This window comes from Neovison vison, chromosome 13 (genome assembly GCF_020171115.1).
Source record: "Neovison vison isolate M4711 chromosome 13, ASM_NN_V1, whole genome shotgun sequence".
Classification (NCBI taxonomy): Eukaryota; Metazoa; Chordata; class Mammalia; order Carnivora; family Mustelidae; genus Neogale; species Neogale vison.
This window is the reverse complement of record NC_058103.1, coordinates 16,361,928-16,387,844: the sequence shown is the minus strand read 5'-3', so window position 1 is coordinate 16,387,844 and position 25,917 is coordinate 16,361,928. Positions and strand designations below refer to the sequence as shown.

General features: G+C 42.1%; 1 protein-coding gene across 20 annotated transcripts in view; it reads right to left on the bottom strand.

The window, feature by feature from the left end:
• TTLL5 (tubulin tyrosine ligase like 5) overlaps positions 1-25,917 on the bottom strand; it is a 279,659-nt gene that overhangs the window by 134,691 nt on the left and 119,051 nt on the right. For 15 of the 20 annotated variants that reach the window (XR_006381664.1, XR_006381662.1, XR_006381665.1 and 12 more), the window contains 2 exons: positions 22,705-22,892; positions 757-911 (listed from right to left, as the gene is read on the bottom strand). Coding sequence is in view for 16 of the 20 variants with exons in the window: in XM_044230835.1 (XP_044086770.1) it covers positions 757-911; positions 22,705-22,892 (343 nt within the window). In the remaining 4 variants the exon portion in view is untranslated. The remainder of the gene's footprint in view (positions 1-756; positions 912-22,704; positions 22,893-25,917) is intronic. The other 5 variants (XM_044230832.1, XM_044230836.1, XM_044230846.1 and 2 more) reach the window with 1 other exon arrangement.

The window sequence follows — 25,917 nt, the reverse complement described above, 5'->3', positions numbered from 1 at the left end:
GAGCTTCTTTACTTGGAGGGAGCAGAATACTTCATCGTAACAGTCACATTCCTCTCTAGCTCACTTCACTCAGGGACAGATGCAATCACAGCCATTTTTAATAGCCACTAATGCAAGATTCCTGGGAATCCATTTCTTACATTTTTTTTTTTTTAAATAGGAGACTTAAAATATGGATTGAGACTAGAATTCAACACAGTGGCTTCTTTTTTAATTTACAAGTTGCTTATGTTATGGCCAGAATCTATTTGGATTTTATCCTCTGCCTCTTTGCTCAACTACATAAAGGAAATTTCCTTCCCACTTCCCAAATGAGCGTTGTCCAGGGAGGCTGTTTGAGGTTAATTATATAACCCAGATGAAAACATAAAAAATAAGTATGTCCTTCAAGAAAAAGAGTCCAAAGTTAATGAGACACAACATAGTACAAGGTATAAACAAGAATGAGGAGACAAGGGGAGAATGTCAAAAGTCAAAACAAGAAAATGTGGACTACAGGCAAGGATTGAACACAGTAGGAATTCTTCCTCTTTTAACCTGTCTGAATTGTATCAGAAATTTCCTTTGCTTTTGGTTTGCCTGCAAACTGCCTTACGAGTAAACCGAGGCTCTCCATTCAAGTGCCAGAGGACTGGGACAGGCGGAAAGGCACGTGTCTCCCAGGTGTCAGTGCAGGGAGTTCAAGGTGAGAATGGCCCTCTTCAGACCCAGCCTGTCTCTGCACCCCAAACGCTGGCTCCAAGACCCTTCACATACCTGCTTCCAGGAGGGGTGGAGTGGCTCTCAGGAGCTTGGGGGTCTGACTGTATTGACCATGTCGGGCCACTAGGACTGATGACAGGCCGAAGGGTGGGGGGGGTTGAAGCACTGCTTCTGTTTATGACGCCACTTGCCAAATTCAGGTTTGTTACCTAGAAATGAAGTGAGGGGGAAATAACCTGATTTTACAGCATTTTCAAAAAGTCTCATTAAAAAACAGATGGAGAAAATCAAGTCGAGCTGAGGAGATGCTGATCATCTGAGCTGAAACGGTGGCTGTGACCAGGGCGGCCATTAAAGGCTGGCTTCTGCGCACACCAAAGAGGAGAAGTAAGGGTGGCTGGTGCCAGCAGAAGTTAACCGCGCACGGATTCTGCCCCTACTGTGTGCAAAGTGCTGGACTGTGCCAGGTGCTGTGAAATACAAAGATTAGTAACAAAGACAGCAAGAGTTTACTGTGTATTAACTCTGTGCCAGGCAAGGGTCTGTCTGACACACTAAGCAAACTACTTAGCCTCTCTGGCCCATGTTTCCTCATCTGCAAGTTCGAAATCACAATAAATTTTAGTTATACATAAAAGAATGATTCTTATGACACACAATTACTTGCTGATTTAGAAAAAAGACGCACAGGCAAAAGAAAAATGGGCACTGACCCTAATAAACAATTTACAAAAAAGGAATATAATTAGCCAACTAAACATTTAAAACTAGACATTTCTACTGACAATCAAAGAAACGCAAATTACAAATAACATTTTTGTGTATACATGGATATACAATAATAAAAATATACTACCTAATTTAGGCAAGGGGTGATATTAGATACATACTTATACTATTTATGTGTCTATAAATTGGTAGAATCATTCCAGAATTTGGCAATATTATTAAAGGCATCATAGTATTTGTACTACCATCTAACTTTCAGCATCTGTGCTAAAAACTAATTGCCCATGATGGGGCGCCTGGGTGGCTCAGTGGGTTAAAGCCTCTACCTTCGGCTGGGGTCATGATCTCAGGGTCCTGGGTTTGAGCCCCGCATCGGGCTCTCTGCTCGGTGGGGAGCCTGTTTCCTCCTTTCTCTCTGCCTGCCTCTCTGCCTACTTGTGACTGCTCTCTGTCAAATAAATAAATAAAATCTTTAAAAAAAAAAAAAAGAAAACAAAAAAAAAACAAAAACTAACTGCCCAAGATTAACAATAGTGATTATTATAACTGCAATTACTATTTAGGAGAACTTACAATGTGTGAAGCTCTATATAAATATAAAATATATAAATGAGTACATTATATACAACCTATTTTTTTTTCCCAAAGATTTTATTTATTTATTTGACAGAGAGAGAGAGATCACAAGTAGGCAGAGAGGCAGGCAGAGAGAGAGGGGGAAGCAAGCTCCCCTGAGATCATGACCTGAGCCGAAGGCAGAGGCTTAACCCACTGAGCCACCCAGGCACCCCTATACAACCCACTTTAAACTGTCATAATTTTATTGGTAAGAACCATTATAATCGCCATTTACAAAGAAGGAAACTGAGGCCTGGGAACAAATGGCCGAACTAGAATCTGGAACATGGTCTTTGGAACTCCAAAACTCATCTTCTTACTCATGACCCTATATTGTGAACAGATTTTAGTGAAAAGAAGCATTGGAATATTGGAAATATTGGAAATATTTTATATTTTTAATATTGGAAAATGGGAAGATCAAAATGGCTAACAGTGTTGTTAAGTAAATTTTGCTCTGTGCATATGAGGGAATATTAAGTGTTGCCCGATTTTTCGAGGAATTCTTAATGATAAAGAACCATGCTAATATCTGAAGTTAAAGAACAAAAAAAAGTCACACTATACAACTACAGAAAGCAGACCCATTTTCCTTCAACACACGCACATAGATACATACTCGTGAACTGCATGGGTTACCCTTATAATCCAAACGAGAGAATGTCAGGTATGATGAGAAATACAGACACGAGGTGAGCTTAAAGCCTGTGCAATGAGTCAGAAAAGAAAGGACGGTTGGTAAAACATTTCAAAATCAGTTGCACAGGGAGAGGATGCTGAAAAGAGGGAGGGCACAGAGTGAATGCAGGTGCTGGCTGTGTGTGAGACGCCAGAGAGGAGAGGCATAGGAGATGGACAAGCCAGGAAAGCTGTTCCCCTGGGAAACTGTCCTAAGAACCTAGTAATTTTGACATTTACAAATAGGAGAATTCTGGAGCACTGTCACGTCTTTTTCACTTGAAAATTATTATTATTATTTTTTAGTTTATTTATTTATTTGTTTGAGAGAAGGAGAGAGCATGAGCGGGGAGGGATGGCAGAAGGAGAAGGAGAAGCAGGCCCCCTGCCGAGCAGGGAGCCTAACTCGGGCTCCATCCCAGGGCCCTAAGATCATGACCTGAGCCAAAGGTAGACATTTAAGGAACTGAGCCTCCCAGGTGCCCCTCATCTGAAAATTGTGAAAGAAACATAGATCATTTATTTTTTGGCAACTGTACAGTGCCTCATCCCTAATTAGAGAACTCAGTACATGAAAACGGCCTAGGACTAGGTCTTCACACCAAAGGACTCAAATATTTTTCTGGGGAAGAACGCGTTTTCCATAGTTCAGGAGTGATTCCTGGTGCTTGTGGAGGCTGAGGTCCAGGACACCAGAGCTGCGCCCTCCAATGTGGGTCTGTCTCAGAAGCAGCCTCAGAAGCCAACCTTGCCTTATTATCATTTCGGACCCCCTTCTTCTGCTATCAGGGGAGAAGACACATAGGGATTAAAGAAAAGTGGGGAGGGAAGATCCCGGGGCAGGTTATGGCAGGATTCTCTGGTCTGTGGAGTCTTGGAAGAGCCTTGCCTTCTTCCTGCACCTCAGTGGCAAAAGCAGTCAGACTGTCAGACGATCAAACCGCTCCCTGTAGGACTGACTTCACTCCTGCCCCACACTGAGCCTTCTTCCTTGCTGCTCTGCTCCCTGGCCTTTCAAATTAGACACGAGCTTGCAGCTTATAAAAACAGTAAGTGAGAAAGGGCTTTGTGATAACTAACAGCTTCTCCAATTACTGCCTCCGTTAGTGTGCCAAAACCCTAATAATAGAGGCATATTAATAATTTATAGCGGAACAGCAATAAAATAAACAAAATGTACACACTTCACCATGTTTAGTATCAACTGTATGGTTTAGAGATTAGTGAATGGGAAGGAAAAGAAGTATCAGATTTGTTGAATCTTCTCTCTTTTGGCAAGGCCATCCCTAATTCAAACATCATCATTTTCATCATAATAGCTAAGTTACTGAATGTTCACCACGTGTCATGTATCAGATGTCCTTGCGTTGTCACAATGTGCGTTATCTCGTGTAATCCTGAGCAAGCCCCCTGAAGCAGGTTCTACTGTTACCTCCATTTTACAAAAGAGGAAACTAAAATCACATAACTCTAAGGGTAAACAATTGCACAAAAATCACAACCGCACTAAAAATACCTACTAAGTGCAGGACCAAGATGAGAACAGGGAATGTTTTCCTCCAAGTGCATGTGGTATACTTTTCCCAAATAACATAGTTTAATGTTTGAGTCCTTGCAGTAGCAATGGCCAGTACTTAAAAGTGAGGTTTTATATCTCACTCCTTACCCATTACTCATGGAAGCAGACACTGCTATACTCCCTTTCAGAGATGGAGAAACTAAGGCTCAGAGAGTTTATAGCAACTAATTTGCTCAAGGTTACATAATAGTTGCAGAAGTGGTACTCTTGTTTTAAAATCCCACTTTCTAGGGATGTCTGGGTGGCTCAGTCAGTTTAAGCGTCTGCCTTCGGCTCAGGTCATGATTCCGAGTTCCTGGGATCGAGCCCCGCATTAGGTTCCTTGCTCAGTGGGGAGCTTGCTTCTGCCTGCTGTTCCCCTTGCTTGTGCTCTCATTCTATCTCTTTCTCTAACAAATAAATAAAATCTTTAAAAAAAAATAAAATCTGGGACTTCTGGGTGGCTCAGTTAAGTGGCTATCTTCAGCTCTGGCCATGATCCTAGGGTCCTGGGATCGAGTCCCATATCAGGCTCCCTTCTCAGTGGGGAGCCTGCTTCTCCCTCTGCTGCTCTCCTTGCTTGTGCTCACTCACTCTCTCTCTCTCTCTGACAAATAAATAAATAAAATGGATAAAGAAGATGTGGTATATATACACAATGGAGTACTATGCAGCCATCAAAAGAAATGAAATCTTGCCATTTGCGACAACGTGGATGGAACTAGAGCGTATCATGCTTAGTGAAATAAGTCAAGCGGAGAAAGACAACTACCATATGATCTCCCTGATATGAGGAAGTGGTGATGCAACATGGGGGCTTAAGTGGGTAGGAGAAGAAACAATGAAACAAGATGGGATTGGGCGGGAGACAAACCATAAGTGACTCTTAATCTCACAAAACAAACTGAGGGTTGCTTGGGGGAGGGGAGTTGGGAGAAAGGGGGTGGGGTTATAGACACTGGGGAGGGTATGTACTATGGTGAGTGCTGTGAAGTGTGTAAACCTGGCGATTCACAGACCTGTACCCCTGGGGATAAAAATATATGTTTATTAAAAATAAAAAATTTAATAAATAAATAAAGTCTTTAAAAAATAGTTAAAAAAAATAAAATCCATTTTCCCATTTTAAAACTAGTAGGAAACAGCCCTAGTTATCCTAAATTATCCTTAATTATTAGAAATTTTTCAAAATATAATTAGATTCCTCAAATTCTGACAGTAGTGATTATACAAGAATCGATTTTACCAAACTATGCCAGCTTTTTCCTTCTTTGCCTTAAATTTTATTCCCCATTTGTTAACAACATGCATATTGTTAATATCCTTCACCAGAGCGCATGAAAAAACCCACACCCATCCTCAATCAGTTCTGTTTCTTAGCAGGTATAGTAAAAACATGGCATGAACATGAAACTAATTTTAGATTCCTGGTGGATTTTCTTTTTACATGTAACATCAATTCCTTATTTCATGGATAAACCAAAAAAGGGTAGCTATTGTGATTTCCTTCTACACAAAAGCAAAACATCATTGTTAATTTATTTTGAAAATAGCAAAAGGGACCAATACTTAATGAGAGATTATTATAAAGAATAACAAAACTATTAAAGCTTCTCATCTTTCTTTCCAAAAAATTACTGCTAAAAATATAACCTGTCTCTTTAAATAATAACAACTGACCCTCTATTTTAAATATTCTATTCTTACTTCTGTGGTTTTGTCTATGAGACATCCAGGACCTATGCCATGACTACCTCCACCCACCCAGCTCAGTCTTCCTAGGACATACGTTGTAGTAAATAATCAAACAATTTGGGGCTCACTTAGATATGGCCTCAGAACCTTCTTTACACAGTCCTCCAGACAGCCAATGCCGATCAATCAGAAGTGACAAAGGAGATGAACCTATTTTTCAACCCCTGTTTCTAGAACAGGACAATCCAGTAGAATATATTGTGAAGATGAAAATGTTCTACAGTCTGTATCATCTAATACAGTAGTGATAGCCACATGAAGGCTCTAAAGCCTCCACCAGATCTGGCTGAATCTTATTTGTACAGATTGATGCCTTCTTAAGAGTTTGGTCCAAGTGAATCATTTCTAGATTAAATGACTTAAGAAAGCATCTGGTTCTTCCTTTCAGTTTCCCAGTTTTTTCCTAGGATGGGCAGAAGGAGTCACTGAACAAAAATGGACCCAAGCATCAACTGTGGCCCTAGAAGCACCTGGCATTGACTAGGGAAGATCTAAGAGCAGGGCAGGTCTCCCAGCATTGGGCCAGGTCTTAAACTCTACAAGCCAGTTAGGCTTCACATCTGAAGGTCCTCCTTAACAGGACAGGACGATGACGAATATGGTTGTCATCAGGTTGCATCTGCTTCTCTGTCCCCCTATATTCCTCCAGGTAAACAAAGTTTCATTAGGTGAAGAGAAAGTGGAAAATGGCATATATGTATCTGATTTTCATTAACGATGAACATTTCATGCTAAAGAATTTTAAAGGACAGAATTACAGCACATAAAGACATAGCATCAGTAATGAAAGAGATAGCTCATCATTTTTTGTTAGGAACTTTAGGCTATTAAGGCAGAGGGTGTAGCCATTGGGCCAGGTGGCTTCTCTGGGTCAATAACCAGATTCTATGCTACTAAGGCTAGGCTAGCCAACTCGGGAATTCAAGCCACTGGTCACAACAGTCCGGGAGACAGGTGGGATAGTTTAAAACCTTTTTAATTACTGAAACTATGACACAAATAACATGTCTTGCTGATAATGGATATCAACATCTTTATGTGTGAGAAAGAGTACACATCTATAAGAACTGTTTAAGTCTGTTTGGACCTCTAAAACATTTTAAATTTTTAAGAAAATACAAAACCTCTCAGATTCACTACAGTAATTGTAACAACAAAGTTGTATTATTAGCACTAATGATAGCTTACTTCAATGAGCACTTAATTTTTGCCAGGCATTGTTCTCTGTGCATGTGTGGGCACGTGTGCACGCACGTGTGTGTGTATAAACTCATTTGATATTCAAGATAACTCTGTAGGTAGAATTATTGCCCTCATTTACAGATGGGGAAATTGGGGTTGAGAGGCAAAATAACTTGCCCAAGCACAAATAATTGTTCCATGTCAGCCCCTAGTTTCAATTCCTGGTCACCTTGATTGAAAATCAAGGTTTCTAGGCATTGTGGTACTCCCACTGCCTTGCCCCACTGAGCCTGGTGCTTACAATTCCATCCATGGACCAGCAGCAACTGCAATCCCTAGGGGCTTGATGGACAAGCAAGCTCTTAGCCAGTCTCAGCCCCAGGGAAGGAAATCTGCATTTGACAAGATCCACAGGTAATTCACATGCAAGTTAATGTCAAGGAAGGACTTGTCATAGGAGATGGTGACAAAGGAGAGAGAGAATTCAAGGGTTCCCCTGCACAAAGGTCAGGGGATCTTCAAAAACGGGAAGAAATACCTTGATGGGGTGAAGAGTAAGCAAGGGAAAGGAGTAGAGAAGATAATTCCATCAGGAAATTTAAAATTTTACTATTTCTCAATGTTGTCTGGATGTTCAAATGATGACATGAATAATCATTCAGTTTGCCAAGGATGCAAACGTGGATAAAACAGTTTAGAACAAGGTTCGGAAAAGCCCGAGTCTACTTGTGATGCTGCCTTGAGAAACAGTGGTCATTAAAAAACAACCAAGACATTGACACATAAAAACAATCAGCTTGGGCACCTGGGTGGCTCAGTGGGTTAAGGCCTCTGTCTTAGGCTAGGGTCGTGATCCCGGGGTCCTGGGATCGATCCCTGCTCGCCGGGGAGCCTGCTTCCCCCGCTCTCTCTCTGCCTGCCTCTCTGCCTATTTGTCATCTCTGTCTGTCAAATAAATAAAATAAAAAATCTTAAAAAAAAAAATCAGCTTGTTGAATATTCTTCCACCTGGGCCTTTCTCAGGCTAGCCAGCTAAATGAATGATTGCCTGTGGGAAAATCGAGTCACAGAATCCCTCCGCTGCCTAAACCTTAGGCAGATGCTTCACCCCTTGCTGTCCTCCTCCTCCTCCTCTGCTACCACTCTCCTGGAGCAGCTTATCCAGAGGTTCCACTCCTGTTCCCTTCTTCATGTCCATTGCCACGGTGACCTCGGTGCATTTTTTCTTTTAATACCAACTCTGTTTATCTTAGAGCCAGCCTTCCGAATAAGGCAGGTGAGCAAATATCTGAATGTGTGGGGTAAGGACACATTGCCTGCATTCCATCTAGACAGGTGTTTAAATTACAGCAGGAATAAATACAGGTGATGGATTGAAAAGGGGGTAGGAGAAACACAGAGAGGGAGGCCAATTTCCGGAGGCTGGCCCGCCCAAGTGTTACTGCTTGTTACTGCTGTTGCTAAAAGGAGGGCTGCTGCCAGTGCTATAATTAAAATATGATGGCATTGCCCTGATGGCTTCCCAGAATATACCCACCACCCACCCAGATACATAACCTTTTGGCATCCAAAGAAGATCGAGGGCCGGGCCTAACTAGATCACTGTAGCTATAGTTGGAATGCTCTAGAAATGCTGCACACCTGAATGTGCAAAAGAAGTTCAAACCTCAGAGAGAATCCAATAAAGATCCACTGCATGGCCTAGCATAAGCAAGGCCTCGGGTAAAATCCTAAGGGAACAGGAAGGAGGGTGGGGGGAATTGGGTAACTGGGAAATGGGCCTTAAGGAGGACATGGGATGTCATGAGCACTGGCTATTATATTAGACTGATGAATCACTGACCTCTACCTCTGAAACTAGTAATACACTATGATGTTATTAACTGAATGAAAATAAATTTTCAAAATCCTAAGGGGATACACAGATTAAAATGTGGTCCCTGCCCTTAAGCCATGAAGGAACTGATAATACAGTAAGTGAGACAAGACACCTAGACAGATAATATTTAAGGCTGCTAGAAAGTGGTAACTGGCCCAATAAAAAGGCAAAGGAAATTCCAAGACCACCTCTGAGCTATGCCTAAAAGGTAAGAGGATTACTGAGGGGGGAGGGCAGGGTGGTCATGGTTTCCTAGAGCAAAAAAGCCTAAGTAAAAATGCAGAGACAGATAAGCAGGAAGAATGTCTGAAAAACAGGAAACAGTCTAATTTGGCTAAAGCTCAGAACAATAAAAGGTAGGAAAAGAAAGAAAAAGGGCTGGGGAGATCCTTGAATGCCAGACTAAAAGATTCTGCTCTTGACCTAAGACATAACAGGAAGTTTGCTCAAAGGTTCCGGTGAGAGTAGTGCTATGTCAGAATTGTGGTGTAGGTAGAGAAATCTAGTGCTATTTTCATGGGCTGGGGTGAAAGGGGCTATTAAGGAAAACCAAGACGTGTAGAGAGCCACGGCAGTCAGGCAAAAGCTACCAAGTCTGGGATGCAGGATGTACCATTGCCGGGCTCCTCTCACTTTCCGCCTAAAGCTCAGGAAGAATGCTGGGCCTTGTAGCTGGAGACCTGCTTTGTAATCAGAGGATAAAAGTTCCTGAGTTTATGTGTTCATTGATCATGGTCTCTTCTTCCATCAGCCCTCTTTGGGATTTATGTTCCCATGCAGCTGGTAAGCCAAGATGGCGCTGCCCGGCATTTTAAGAAGGGAGGGTCAGAGAGGGGGCCTTAAGGCAAATATACCTTTTCTTAGATTTATCTTTCCATGCCTCTCTTCAACAGAACGGCCTGAGAATCAAGATTAGGGGGTGGGCTTGGGTGGGGAGAGGTCTGACTAGATGGCTTTGGTCTAGGCCTGAGGACTGAGGCCTGGTGGGCAAAAGAAGACAATGGATCATACACTCTCTAGCCCAAGTCACCAACTAGAAACTCCACTCAGGAGTTTGGAACCAAAAGCAGTAATAAGAGGAGGCTATGGCCTGAAGGAGCCTCTCCGGGGGCATCTGCTCCTGAACCTCAAGGCAGTGACTATGGAATCCTGGATTCCAGGCACCGTTCTCCCTAAATCAGTGTTTAATGACCTGATGTGCGGTCACTTTCAGTGCTACCATGGAACCACAAAATCAAACAGATACTTAAGGATGGTGAAGTTTTAGTAGATGTTGACAAGATAACACAGCTTACTGAAAAATAAGATGCTGGCAGCCGGTGTGAGCCCTCAAGCCACTACCAGATTGATCAGAAAGCAGCATCTGCCTCCGTGTATGCCTGTGATCAGCCCGTTAAGGACAAGACACTCTCCACGTATAGCAGACCACGAATTCTCCATCTCTACAAATGCAGCCCTCCGCTGACTGGGGCTTATGGGTTATCACGTGACCTTTACTTTTCTTAACATAGTACCAAGGATTATCATTGCTGCTGGGGGAAATCCAACCAGCAAGTAACTATGCCAGGAGGCAGGGATTATCCCCAACGTGGAAGTGGAAAGATCAGAAGCTTAATTTGGTATTTTATCATTGGCTCTAAGAAAGTCCTTCAAACCCCTTCAGCGCAGTAAGATCCTGAAATCCTGCTGCTACTACCTTGCATTTTACTTCCCAATGTCAAATTTATTTTTTATAAACAATCTCCCTTAGCTGTAAAGAAGCCTTGTCATTAAACTGTTTCAAAGGCATAGTGGTTGTGGGGCGACTGGGTGGCACGGTCGGCTAAGAGTCTGCCTTCGGCTCAGGTCATGATCTCAGGGTCCTGGGATTGAGCGCCCTGCATTGAGTCTGTCTCTCCTTACCCCCCACCCCCGCCTTCTCCCTTCCTCTCTCATACAATAAAATCTTAAAAAAAAAAAAAAAAAGAGCATAGTGGTAGAGCTGAAAGAGCTGCATGCCATGATTTGTACTATATTATAACTACAGGTTTATTTGCCTATCTTGACCCACAAATTACTATATCTCATTCATTGTTGTATCCTCAGAATTTAGCTCAGCAGGCACAAAAGTATTTATATATTAAATGAAGTGGTTCTCATCTAGTCCTAAATACATACCTACACACACACACACACACACAACCCCCACAGCCTCTAGCTAGCAGCTAGTTTCACTAGTGAGTGGAAAAGTGATTAATGTCACTGGAAGGCCAGAGAGGAAATTAAAGGTTCCAAATGACCTCTTTCTGCAAATACCACAAGGGAGGGACTGCGTTGCAATAATGGGAAATAAAATAATCAGTGATTAGAGGGAGGTAAGTGTTGCTCTTGCTAGTGCCCTGTATAATTTTAGAGACGAGTTTTACCTGGTCTTGAAGCCTTGGGCAAGGTTCTCAAATGCGGGAAATAAGAGCTTTGCATACATTTTTCATTCCTTGACTGCACAATGTTCTCCTTGGCACTGAAGACTCCATCTGAAATTGGGTTGCATACATTCTCTAGTACTTCTCCAGTGATGAAAATCGTCTACGAAGGATGGATCTGGCATTTCAGGTTTTCCTTTTATCTTGAGTGAAACAGATCTTGAAAGTCAGTTTCACCAGGCTCTTTGTAAATGTCATGTATCTTATTTATCAAAATGGAGATTGGGAATTCAACATGAAAGACCAAATAACAGCTTAACACGGGAGTCAACTGGTGACACAGCGCTCCCAGAGCAGCTTTCTGGATCTCGTCTCAGCTCAAGTGAGGCCAAGAGATGCAGCATCAAAAGATTATCTCATTAATCCAATGAATATTTATCAACTACTCTGTGGCATTCTTTTCAGCACCAAGCACAGAACCATGAAAAAAACGCACAAAACAAAAATCCCTGCTTTCATTGACATGACACCCTACTCAGGGGATATCACTGAAATATATACAGAATGTGTGAATAAAGGTGATCACTTTTAGCCAAATTACTGGTATTATTGGCCATATGCTATCTTAAAATTTTCAGAGGTTCTTAACTTGAAGACAAAGGGTCCAAAGGGCATCGAGATGAAGCCTAGGTTGGGGGCTGTCTATGGACGTTTTGAAATGAATGCAAATTTCTAAGTCTGAAGCAAATTTCTAAGTCTAAGCACTTTTTTTTTTTTCCCAGAAGAAGAGAGCCTTCATGCAACACTCAAAGGGATCACTGACTCCGAAAAGGTTAAGAATCACTTGGGATGATATGAAGATCAATTTGTCTAAATCTGCATTCATAATGTCCTCAGAACTACACCAATATCACCTTGAGAATAAATGTCTTCGTGCCATTCATATGCAAAGACTGATCAGAATATGGCTAGATCAATAGAACCTGCCCTGGAAGCTTTCATTCCCCCTGGCCTTGGGGCTTTGAGTGATCTGGAACAGGGAAATGCAGCGGCAAGTCCTTCTGACTGGTTTTAGTGTTTGAGCGAGAACCGAAGGCAATCTTTGAAGAGGAAACACCAGTGGACCAAGATCCACTTTCCTCAAGATAAAGAAAAGGAAAACCAAAAGTGCCTGATCTGCACTTACTACATCATTTTCATCACTAGAGAAATAGTAGAGAATATATTCAATCAAGAACATGAAAAAAATATCATCCTTAAACAGCTACCTTTTTAACCATTGTTTCAAGGGCACCTCCTGAGGATGTATAAATCATCAGCCACACCAACCAACATGTTTTAAGACAGTTTCAACTCCTGTATCAGTTCCTGGATGCCATTAAACTGAACCTCAAGAAATCTACACTCTGAACACCAAGAGATGTGAGTTATAATGTTAACTAAATTTTAAAAGGGGTTAGGAAAAGCTGGGAATCTCTGTAGTTCTAGTACATCAACACCAAGTTCTCTTGTCATGTATCCCATTTCTGTTGAACATTGTCATTACATGACACAGATATGCATATCAACATTCAGTGCTCCAAAATCCAGAAAAGAGTTCCAGATTAGGATTTGAGACATTCTTGGGAAACCTCACAAAACAGCCAAATTGCTTGAGAGTGTTTCTAATGTATACATTTGGTTTTTAGGAGTCAATGAGAACTGCCACCACCACAGTAAATCGATCCACTCTTTCTACATCTCTGCAGATTAAGAAGGCTGAGTTTTGCCTGCTCAAAGGATCAATGGCTTTCACCATAAAATAATCTGATGCAGAGTTCACTCAACAAACACTTGTTCTTTCAACAAATAACTGATAATCTAGACAAAGCCACACACCTCTCAACCTGTTTGGAGTGAGAAGCACTTCTAATCATGAAAACAGCAAGTTCAAGTCCTCGGCTCTCTCTTGCAGGCTCAAGTACCATCTCGGCTGGCACTCTGCTGCCATGTGCAGCTGATGAGAGGTTAGAGCCCTGATTCCCACAGGAGGCGGCGGGAAGAGGCGAGGGGAAGAGCATGGTGCTAGGCAGACTTGGGTTTGAATCATGAGTTCAGTCACTTGCCATTTGTGTGACCTTAGAATTGTCACTTATCCTTCCAGCTTTACCTGTTATAAATAAGTATTTACATCCCAGGACTAAAGAAATCATGGCCATAAAGAGCCTACCATAGTGCCTGGTGCAGAGCAGACATTCAGTTAATGACCCTGAGATCATGACCTGAACTGAAGAAGGCAGAGGCTTAACCCACTGAGCCACCCAGGCGCCCCCGAAGAAGAGTTTTAAAAAAGGATATAAAAACCAACAAAATGCAGAAGAGAAATTCTTTCCAACTTAGCAAGGCTGTGACAAGTTTCTGCTTAGTGCAAGGGTGCAAGATTAGAAGGAAGTGTCATCACACAGATCTAACTGTGTGAAGGAAAGAGATGCAAAATCACTACGACAGGTTTACTACACAGAGAAACTAATGAGGGGCTATAGGAGCAGGGAGCATGGAAAGATGACTTCTGGCTGGGGCAGCAGCGGGTTCTTCATTCATTTTTTTACTCAAAAATGTATTCAGGGCATGCCCTATACCAACGCTGAAAAAAAATGATGAAAAATGGGTCCCCATCCTCAACCAAGTAACTTACAGTCTGGTAGAATGAGCACATTTACTGAGTATTACCCACGAGTCAGGTTCTGATGCGGCGTAGGACACTGCCCCCAAAGCTTCCCGAGGCAGGAGACAGCTCTCCAGACACAGAGTGAGGCATGAAGTGACATGCATCCAAGCGAAGGAGCACCTGCTGGGGAGCGCCGTGAGAAAGACACGGCTGCCGACGGACCCACGAGCTGGCCCAGGGCACTGAGAAGCTCCTCAGCCCGCCTTCCATCCTTGGAATGTGGGTGCCACTTGCCTTTTCCTGCTCCCAGATCCCTCTCTAAGGACACGGCTTTGAGATGGTGATGTGTTGAAAACACGTGCACAGCACACATGACTGAGCCCAGTTAGGGCCTCTTTTTTTAATTTATTTTTTATTTTTTTAAAGATTTTATTTATTTGACAGACAGAGATCACAAGTAGGCAGAGAGGCAGGCAGAGAGAGCGAGGGAGAAGCAGGCTCCCCGCTGAGCAGAGAGCCCGATGAGGGGCTCGATCCCAGGACCCTGAAATCATGACCTGAGCAGAAGGCAGAGGCTTTAACCCACTGAGCCACCCAGGTGCCCCAGTTAGGGCCTCTTTACAAACTTCTAAGATTTGGCAACAGGAATGGGGATCCATTCATCTTGCTGCTGCCCAAGACAAGCCTCGTATGTAAGTTCCCTTTGCTGGCACCGGAACTGCCACCTACCAACACTGAGTGGCCTGCCTCTTTCCCTGGTGTCTGCCTACTTTCTGAGTACAGAGGCCAGATTTCAGATTATACCAGGAAAGCTCCCGAGACGGTTGTGAACCAAGCAGCATCTATGTTGAGCCTGGATGGACGCATAAAGTCAGACATGGTGACAGGGGAACATCTCCCATGAGAAGGTAGCAAAAACTAAGGCATGGAAACGAACAAATTCTGAGTGAGTTGCACAAAAACACATGTGATGGGAGAGGACAGACTGGAAAAGTAGCCAGGAGCCAGATTCTAAATAAAGGCTTTGAATAACATTTAATAGCTCAGGCTTCACATTTTGTATAACAGAAAGCCCCCTCGGGATTCTTGAGCAAAGGAGTTCTTATCACCAGACTTGTGATTCAGAAAGATTCCTTTACAGCAAAGACTAAGGTGGACAGGAGATCGTTTCGGAGGTAACTGCAGCTGTCCAGGTGAGATCATGAAGGCCTTAAGCAGGACAGTCTATGTGAAAATGTAACAGGGAAGACAGATTTGAGACATTATGGAGTCGGCATCAACCAGACTTGGCAACTGCCTGGATGCAGAGAGAATGAAGAAGCAAGCGGAGACAGTGATAAATCAAATGCGCCATACCTAAGTCCCGAGGAGGACTGCTGTGTCACCAATACTGAGAGAGAAAAGGGAGATAAACAAATAGGTTTTAGATGTCTTCAACATTTTTTTAAAAAAGATTTTATTTACTTATTTGACAGAGAGACAGTGAGAAAGGGGACACAAGCAGGGGGAGTGGGAGAGGGAGAAGCAGGCTTCCCGCTGAGCAGGGAGCCCAAAGTGGGACTCGATCCTAGGACCCTGGAATCACGATCCAAGCTGAAGGCAGATGCCTAACAACTGAACCATCCAGGCACCCTGTCTTGAATGTTTTTTTGAATATTTTCAAAATATGTTTAAAATGAGGTGCATGATCAGGGAAATACAAACCAAAACCACAGTGAGATAGATACCACCTCATACCAGTCAGAATAGGTAAAATTAACAAGTCAGGAAATGACAGATGTTGGCGAGGATAAGGAGAAAGGGGAACCCTCCTATGCTGCTGGTGGGAATGTAAGCTGGTGCAGTCACTCTGGAAAACAGCATAGAGGTTCCTCAAAAAGTTGAAAATAGAACTACCCTATGATCCAGCAATAGCACCACTGGGTATTTACCCTAAAGATACAAATGTAGTGATCCAAAGGGGCACGTGCACTCCAATGTTTATAGCAGCAATGTCCATAAGAGCCGAATTATGGAAAGAGCCCAGATGTCCACCGACAGATGAATGGATAAAGAAGATACGGTATACATATATAAAGGAATCCCATGCAGCTATCAAAACAAATAAAATCTTGCCACTTGCAACGATGTGGATAGAACTAGAGGGTATTATGCTGAGCGAAATAAGTCAATCAGAGAAAGACAATTATCATTTGATCTCTCTGATATGAGGAATTTGAGAGGCTGAGTGGGGGGATGTGGGGGGTAGGGAGGGAAAAAATGAAACAAGATGGGATTGAGAGGGAGACAAACCATAAGAGACTCTTAATCTCACGAAACAAATCGAGGGTTGCTGGGGGGCGGGGGGTAGGGAGAGGGTGGTTGGGTTATGGACATTGGGGAGGGTGTGTGCTATGGTGAGTGCTGTGAAGTATGTAAGCCTGATGATTCACAGACCTGTACCCCTGGGGCAAATAATACATTATATGTTAATAAAAAATTTTAAAAATGTGTTGCACATGTTGTGATGAACACTGGGTATTATACTTAACTAATGAATCACTGAGTACTACATCAAAAACTAATTGTGTACTATACAATGGCTAATTTAACATAATAAAATAAATAAGTAAATAAAATTTGGTTTATATAAAAAAATTTAAAAATGCACTGAGTATTTTGGATGCTGATAATATAGTTAGGGGGTGATGTCTGACAGCTGGAAGTCTGGGCTTGGCACTCAGCAAAGAGGTTCACACTAAAGATGCCTGCATGGAAGAAATCCACAGAACAGTGCCAGATGGAGCTATGGGAGGAGAACATGTACCCAAGGGGAAACTGTGTGTTGAAAAAAACTGCTGTGTTGTGCCCTGACTTCAGAGGTACGCTGGGGGAGAGCTCCAAAGAACGGGAAGAAGCAGATGCCCAGGCATCAGGGAAGAAGCAGATGCCCAGGCATCATCCCACTGTCTTTAACTGGGGGAGCCTACCATTGCCGGTTTTACACATTTGAGGTCTCTATGCCAGTGGCTTTTAAAAAATGTTGCCAATGGAATCTAGCCTTCAGGGGAAAGAGGAGGATGAGCTCCCACGGGAATCGCTAAAGGGCTGGAGAAGCTAAGAAAAGTTTTCAGGTAGGAGGTGGTTAATAATAGGGCCAAATACTGAGGCAGGAGAAGGATTAAAAACAGGTGACCGAAGTTGGCAATTCCAAGGTCACTGGCAACCTCTGAGGGAGAGCTGGATAACATGGTAAGAGATAAGGCCAGACTGCAAGGGTAACTGTGGAGGGGACAGGGGCAGGGGCACTGGAGCAGCAAGGGCATGCTACTTTAACATTTGGCGGTACAGGGAAGACAAGAACTTGAAGGGGTGGCAGGGTGAAAGAAAGGTTATTTTAGAACAAGAGACCATGGAGTAGGCTAAGGAACTAAGGAACACTGGGGGCTGAAAGCCTGGAGAGAGAGAGAAGAGCTAGCGAATTAGACAGGATCACTCCAGCTGATCCAGGGATCCAGTAGGAGAATTAGTTTCGATATTAAAACTACCCCATTTTACAGAGAAGGAAATCAAGGCACAAGGAGGTTAAGTAACTTCTCCAAAGTCTCATTGACTCAAGAGCTCCTGTTTTTTCCATTTATTCTTTTCTGTTTCTAGAAATGGGAAAAAGTAATATATATGATATAAAGAAGTGTCACTATTTCTACCCGGAAAGAACATAGGACCGAAGAAGCTAGACTTGGAAAATCACCACCAAATCAGAACATAAACACAGAGCAGCTCAAATGCGTCCGGGCATGCTGAAGAGGCAGGAGGAGCATTCCCAAACACCCAAGCCTGTGATAAACCAGGGGCCATCTGCCTCAGGTCTGGAGAACATTTATCATCGTTTCGGAAATTCAGCTCCCTCTCTGCCAATTTCACCTTCAAACTGGAAATTCTGAAAGTAAGATTCACTCAAGGTCCACCTCGGCAGCTTCTGAAGCAGAAAAAATGATTGAGAAATACATTCATACGTGAATGCATGAGAGAAATGAGTAGCTGGCGGAAACCAAACATTCTCCACCTCAGCATATACCCTTCTCTAGAACTACTCTAGAAAAGTACCACGGTGAGGAGCAAAAAATGAGAGAAATTGAATGGTTTTCTTTCCCACTCTCCATCTACATGAAAAATGTGAGAAGCAGAAAGTGTCTCCTCCCTCTTATGTATCTGTCAGCACATTTCCAGGAGGCCTGGCCACATCCCGGGCACTGGCTGGCTGAGGAACAGAGACTGACGCAGCACATTCGTTCGCCTTGGAGCCCTCGCCTGGGTGGTCTGCTGTTATTCCTTTGATTAAACTCCCAGGCTGGAAGAGCTGGAGCTGCTCCTAATGATAGCCGGGTCCTGAAACCTCACACTCGCCCGCACAGCGAGGGCCGGTGCTCCCTCCGAGCGGCTGCCTCCCACTCCTCACCACAGAGCTGGGCTCCTTCGCCACATTCTTCTGCTCACTCACGGCGGTGACCACAAAGGGCGCCGTCTGGGCAGAGTGCGGCCGTGGGAGCGCACACCTCTCCCAGCCCTGAGTGAGGCAGAGATAGGGAGACCGAAGCTCTACTCCTGTCAGCGACCACAGCGCTCCCTACCACAGGAGAAAGATGCTTCTAGAACACCCTGCTTTCAGAGATGGACACACTCACTTCCCAAGAACCCCAGCCCCAAAGGTCAGACCGCCTCTCATGTGCCAAGGGGAAGAACTAAATTTGGCCTGCTCTCTGCTCGGGTCTGTAGGGTACTTGCTGAACACGTATGTCTTCTGAGCACTATTTCAGGCGCACGCATGCCGGCACAAACATTTCTGAAGTGGCTGTTGTGGCTACTTCGTGGGGCAAGGAACGTTTGATGTTCGCCTGTGCTGTAGGCTACGAAGAAAGTTACATCATAACAGAAGTAGTGAAAGTAATCACAAGCTAAATAAGCCTCTGTTCTTGGCCACGCAAATCCATAACAATGCAGCCTCTCATGTAAATTCTGGGTACCTCCAAGTTTTATTTTAAAATTTTGGGGCTGTCAGGGTACTTTGCTTCTTTACTTCTGGCTAGCTCACTGCTCCTCAGCATCTTCGCCAGTGAGCGGGAAGGAAATGTGGTGACGTTGCCTCACCCTCCAACCCACCCTCCTCTCCAGCTACCTGAGTGATCACGCTAAAAGGCAAAGCCAACCTTGTCTCTGGGCCCCCTTCCTCCATCCCCGTCATCTCTGAGATGAAGATGAGTTCCTTCACAGAGAAAGCTTTCCCTAAATCAGTTTTTGTCTTCTCTTCCAGCTTCCATCCTAGCTGCTCTCTGCTGACTCCCTACCCTCCAATACCACTGATCAGCCTACTGTTTCTCTATACACATAGAGGCTAGCTTTTATTCTGGAACCTGCCCTCACCCTTCTCCTGCCACCCACTTGCCTACCTTCAAGATTCAGTTTCGATATAATCTCTTCCAAGAAGGCTACTCTGGCCTTATCACTCCCATACACAGGCTGGGATAGGCAGTGTGCCCTTTGATACTTCTGCTATTCCCTAGAAATATCTCTTTCGTGCATATTCCATGCTAGCACTCTGATGTGTTTATGTGGCTGTCACCCTTACCAGATTGTGAGTTATTTCATGCCAAGGACTATGTCTTATATCATCCCCATGGCTTAGTACCAAAGCCTGGAACATTCCTAAGAGCTTAATAAAATGTTTTTGAATGAATAAATTAAAAAACCACACTTGAATTAAAAGTTTTATGAACAATGCCACTAAAAGGTTTAATGAGGTAAGCAGCTGAAATTACAGACAAAAGAAAATGATTTTTCAAAAACGAACCCAAGGATTTCAGTTTTTTATACTTATCTTCCAAAACACAAGTAATTAAAAATTCATGTTCCTTATGTAGTGGTAGGTTTCATAACACCTTACCCAGAAAAGCAATGTAAAGATACATCAGAGTTTATGGAATATGATGAAAGTGATACTCGGAGGACAATTCATAGCTTTAAATACAGTGACTGACAAGAGTGAATGAAAGTAAGTATCCCACTTAAGAGACTGGGAGAAAACAAAAGCTAGCAAAAGCAGAAGGAAGGGAATTAGTAAAGACAAAACAAAATAACCAATGAGAAAACATTAAAACAACAGAATGAATAAATTTAACCAGAATGATCTTATCAAAAAAAGGGAAGCAGGGGAAGAAAACATTAACCCTATTGGATTTGAAAGGAAGGAAGGAAGGGAAAAAGGGATAGGAAAGGAGGAAGGAGGAAGGAAAGAAAACACAAACAGGAAATAGGAATTGGAAATAAGGAAATACTCGCAGGTACGAGGGAGTAAAAAGGCATTCGAAGTAATTACTGAACACAAAGCTGCTTCTGATGAATTTGCCATGAAGGTTTCGCCGCCCAAGCTGAGAGAGAAGACAGAGCAGCCCCCACTTTGAGTCTGCACCTCCACTAGTAAACACATGGGCCAGAGCCCCTATGAAGCCATTGTAACAGGTTATTATTTGCTAGAAGAAGGAGAAAAGAATTTTCCAAATTCCAAATTAAGGAATTACTTGCTCTGAGGGGTAGCACCCAGATAACATGTAATTGAGCTTTTCAATAACCAAGTTCATTTGGGTAACACTATATTTTATCTAAAAACTACTTTTTTGAATCAAATTAGAAATAACTTATTATTGAAAGCCTTTTATGGCGGAAATACCAATATTTTCCAAATACCTGATATTTAGACTTCACAAAGTAGTTTTTGCATACTATCCTCAGGAGCCTACTCCAACAACAAGAGCAGACCCTTAGGTTGGAAGTTGAGTGAACTGTCCGAGATCACAGCTGGTCCGTGGTGGTGGAAGACAGATCTACAGATGGCTGGTCTAGCTCGCTTTTCCCCACCCAACCCTGCTTATTCCTGACTCCAGCCCCTCCCTCAGTACTGTCTGGAGCACCAACCTCCCTCTTACCAGACTCTAAAAGTTAAGACTGACATCTAATGGTAAGTTCAGATTCCTACGTACAGGACTCTGATGGACTTTTCAATTCTCTGGCTCTGAAGCTCTTCTTCGACAATAAAGATGGACTGAAGGAAATGACTTTCAATTAGAATACAATCTCCCTGGTGTCCCAGAGGATCAGAATCTTGTCATTTTGCAAGCTTTGCAGCTTACCAAATGACAGAAGCTGAAAATATGTAAACACTAATATTGGCTATGTTTTTTACTATGACTGCAAAGAAAATTTCCTAATGTCTTGGTGCTTCTAGCTGCTCATTTATAAACTGGGAACATAGACTCTTGTCAGTGACCCAGCGAAAAACAAGTAGCAGACCACTGGCTCTCTCCCTTCCACACACCCACTTCACATTTCAAAATTCCTTCTTCTTCTACCATGGTCATAACATTCTAGTACCTTCCTCCTATCACTCTCTCTGTAAAATCTACCTCGCCCACCCTCTCAAGTCTCAAAACTGCTCTCATAAGATTCTTTGCTTCCTATTTCAAATCAGGCCTCCTCATCTACTCCCTTCAAATGATTAGGGATTTGAAAAAGAATTTTCATTACAGCCTCACACATTGGGATGAGGCTGAAGTAAAGTTTAAGCTTACCTTTAATTTTGGTTCTGTATTTCATACTGAGAAGCAGGGTACCACCAGGGAGCAGTGTGTTGCCTACTTTTAACATGTGCTCGTAGTCATTTTCAGCTTCACTTTTTCCTAGACTTGATTACCATTACAGAGTTGCCACTAATTAAGACTCTGTGGCAGAGATAGAGCAAAATGTAACTGTGGAGTTAAATTATAGTAATTTCTTAGGAGGACTTTGATGCCATTTTGCATTAAGGAAAGGAGAAGATATGGATTCTGGTTAAATACCATGAGGACGATCAGCAAGGAGGGCAAAAACAATCCCAAAGTTCTTGTAGAAGTTTCATCTAACTTCATTGTGTTGTAGGCTTGTTATTGCATCTATACTTAAGGTCAACAATGTGGTATCTATTTCCATCCATCCAACTTCCCGAATGACCCTGACTGTATCACTTCTTTCAGCCTCAGTTTCCCCCATCTATAAAATGGGGAGAATGACATGTGTTGACTAAAGGTGGACTGAAATATTTTACCAGTCAGTAGTCATAAAACATCCTGAGAGCAAGAGATGAAAGGTGGTATAGTTTAAAAAAAAAGGAAAGGAAAAGGTAATGTTCTGGTATTCTGGTAAAAAGATTTCTAAGATGAGAATTCACTGGAAAATTTTACCAAAGAAAGAGGTTATTTTTAAAGATCCTTTAAAAGTCTCTTTGACAGCTGAACATTCAAGTCAGTTTATCCATGAAATGAGTACATCAGAGTTAGGAGCAGACTTAACTTTGGAATACCTGTAACAGAAGCTCATTTTCTTTAAAGATGAAGAGGAACACTCTTTCTTTAGCTCACCCCAACTAATACTCCTTCAACAAGCATCAGCATACAGGAAATGAGCAAAGGCAGGGAAAGACAGAGTCCCCTGTCCTTAATGCGATCCTTGGAACCAAAGAACTCTTTGGCTCCCCAACCGTCCGTACCTGCTGGGTGAGGAGGCTGATGTGGGTGGACGGGGAATACTGGCGGGCTGCCTGCTTCTCAGCCAGCCGCTGCAGCTCGGCTGTGACCATGCTTGGGTTATACCGTCTGCTGTACAGAGACCCATCTTCTCCCTCTCTTTGTGTTTTAGCCATTCCCGAGTGCGGCTTATTTGGATGGCATGAGCCTGCTAAAAAAAAAAAAAGAGAGAGAGAGAAAAGTCTTTATCCTCTTAGGAAAGAAGTCCTGAAAAACTTAGGGTGAGGACAGAGAAATCTCAGCCAACAGATACTTTACGGAAGCCCAGGGATCTCTGACAACTTGTCGCAAGCATTTATCAACATGTTTTTGTTTACCAGGAAAGCTTCATGCACACCAAATTTCATCATATGCAGTGGGAAACAACCACTCCTAGAATTCACTAATTTTGATGAATAAAAAAGCATAGTTTTAAAACTCAGTATAATTCTTAATATTTCTTGTAATGGGACTTTACTAGTCAGTAGTCTATGTCATCACGGTCAAATAACCCACCTTCTTACCAAGCTCAAAAGGGACAACAGATGAAAGCAAAACAGTGTAATTAGAAAAGCAGCAATAATCTGTTATTGATGAAATGACTCATTTTCCTTTCAGACTTAAATGCTCTTCTTCCAACTACAGTATCAGAGTTCTATTATTTTTGAGCACCGAAATTCTGGCAAAAAGAAATTTATTTAATATAAAATCAAGGTTCATATTTTTTCTATGATGAAAGTCACACATCTCACTGGAAAAAAAAATTTAACCTAGAAAACACTGTAACATGTTTTCTTTCTGGCTTAATGCTTATATAACTGTGATCATTGGTATATACAATTTGGTGACACTGCTTTATAGAAATCTGTTAACTGTTTCATGTTTACTTTATTGTGTGATACATAGAAAATTTCATAACAGATGTGTAAGTTATGGAGAATACTATAATGAACCCGCGAACTTACTACCCAACTCAAAAACCATATTACCATTGAATATACATCAACTGTGTGATTCTCTTGAGACATCCCTTATTGCCTATCATTCATTCCCTTCCTTTTAAAAAATATCTTCAGTAATGTATTTGTATGCATGTGTGTGTGTATGCAATAAACAAAATATAAGATAATTTTGCTTGGTGTTAAGCTCTACAAAAGCAGTATCTTATTGTAGCAGTTTCCTGAGATACGCTCTTGTCATTCAATACCATACTTTCAAGATTCATCCTTGCTAAGCATAGCTTAAAATGCATTAATTAACCTGGGGTTTGGTGTTCCATTTTGCAAGTACACTACCACTTATTCTTCTCTTCCCCCATCCGTGGTGTGTTGGTATTATAAACAGTGTAGCGGTGAACACTCTTAATTAAATACATCTCACGGTGAATGTGTGAAAGAACATCTCTTGTATGGATGCCAAAGAATGGGACTGTTGAATCACAGAGCACATAAATCTTTAAATTTATGTGATAATACCAAAGTGGCATTTTTTTACACTCCCACAAGCAAAATATGAGAGTTCCTGCTGATCCACATCCCTTCCAACACTTAGTGTTGTCAAGTATCTTAATTCTTCCCACTTCTAAGGGGGTAAAAATCTCCTTGTAGTCTCCATTTACATTCACAGATTGATCATGATGCTAAGCGTGTGTTATCTCTTTTCTGATACCACTGATCATTTTTCTATTGGGTTATCTTTTTCTTACTGATTTATGGAAGTTTTGCTTATGTTTTCACTTGCTCCATACCCTGTAATCTTAAAGATAATCTTACTTTATCCCAGAAGTTTTTATTAAAGATTTATTTATTTTAGAGAGAAAAAGAGTGAGTGCATGCATGTACGCACGCGCCCAAGTGCGGGGAGTGGGGGAGGGAGAGAATCTCCCAGAGACTCCCTGCTGAACTCGTAGCCCGATACAGGGCTCAATCTCATGACCCTGAGAACACAACCTGAGCCTAAATCAAGAGTCAGATGCTTAACCGACTGAGCCAACAGGTGCTCCTATTTTATTACAGAAGTTTTAAGTTTTGCATCTAAAGTTAATTTTATACATAGTGTAAGTCAGTGACCTGATTTCATTTTTTCCTCTGTGTTATTAACTAATCATCCCAGTACCATGCATTGAGAAACCCTTCCTTTTCCATTATATACAATGCCATCTTGGAAATGTGTCAAACATAGGATATGTATCTGTGTGTCTCTAACTTCCTGCTCTTTTCTATTGGTCCATTTGTCTATAACTACACTCTCTTAGTTATCATATCTTTTTTGTTTTGTTTTTTCATTTATTCATTTGAAAGAGATACAGACACAGAGAGAGAAAGACCTCAAGCAGGGGGAGAGGCAGAGGGAGAGGGAGAAGCAGACTCCCTACTGAGCTGGGAACCAGACGTGGGGCTCCATCACGGGACCTGGAGATTATGACCTGAGCTGAAGGTAGATGCTTAACCATATGAGCCACCCAGGCGGCCCATTAGTTATCACATCTTTTTTTTTTTTTTTTTTTAAAGAACTTTTTTTTTTTTAAAGATTTTATTTATTTATTTGAGAGAGAGAGACAGTGAGAGAGAGCATGAGCGAGGAGAAGGTCAGAGAGCTAAGCAGACTCCCCATGGAGCTGGGAGCCCGATGTGGGACTCGATCCAGGGACTCCAGGATCACGCCCTGAGCCGAAGGCAGTCGTCCAACCAACTGCGCCACCCAGGCGTCCCTAGTTATCACATCTTTATGTAAATCATAATAAGGTGTTCCTCCACCTTATTTTTGTTCTTTCATAGGTTCTCACTATTGGACCTTTAGAATAAGCTTATCCAGTGTAACAACAGACCTGTTGAGGTTCTGGTTGGAATTGTATTGAATCTAGGAATCAATCTGATGAGAACTGAAACATTTAGGACACTCTCTTTCCATCTATGCACATTAGGCTATTTAATCTATTTTATTTAGGTTTTCTCTAATGTCCCTCAAAAAGCCTTATAAAATTTCCTTCCATTCCTAAATTTATCCCTAAATTATATTCCTAAATTTATTGTTTCCTTGGTGGTGACTCTTACACAACAATGTGAATGTACTTAATGCCACTGAACTGTAAACTTATAAACATAACAAAAAAAAAAGTTAAGTATACTTAAAAGAAATATCAAAAAACTTAAAAGTAGTTAAAATTATACATTTTATATAAATTTAACCACACTACA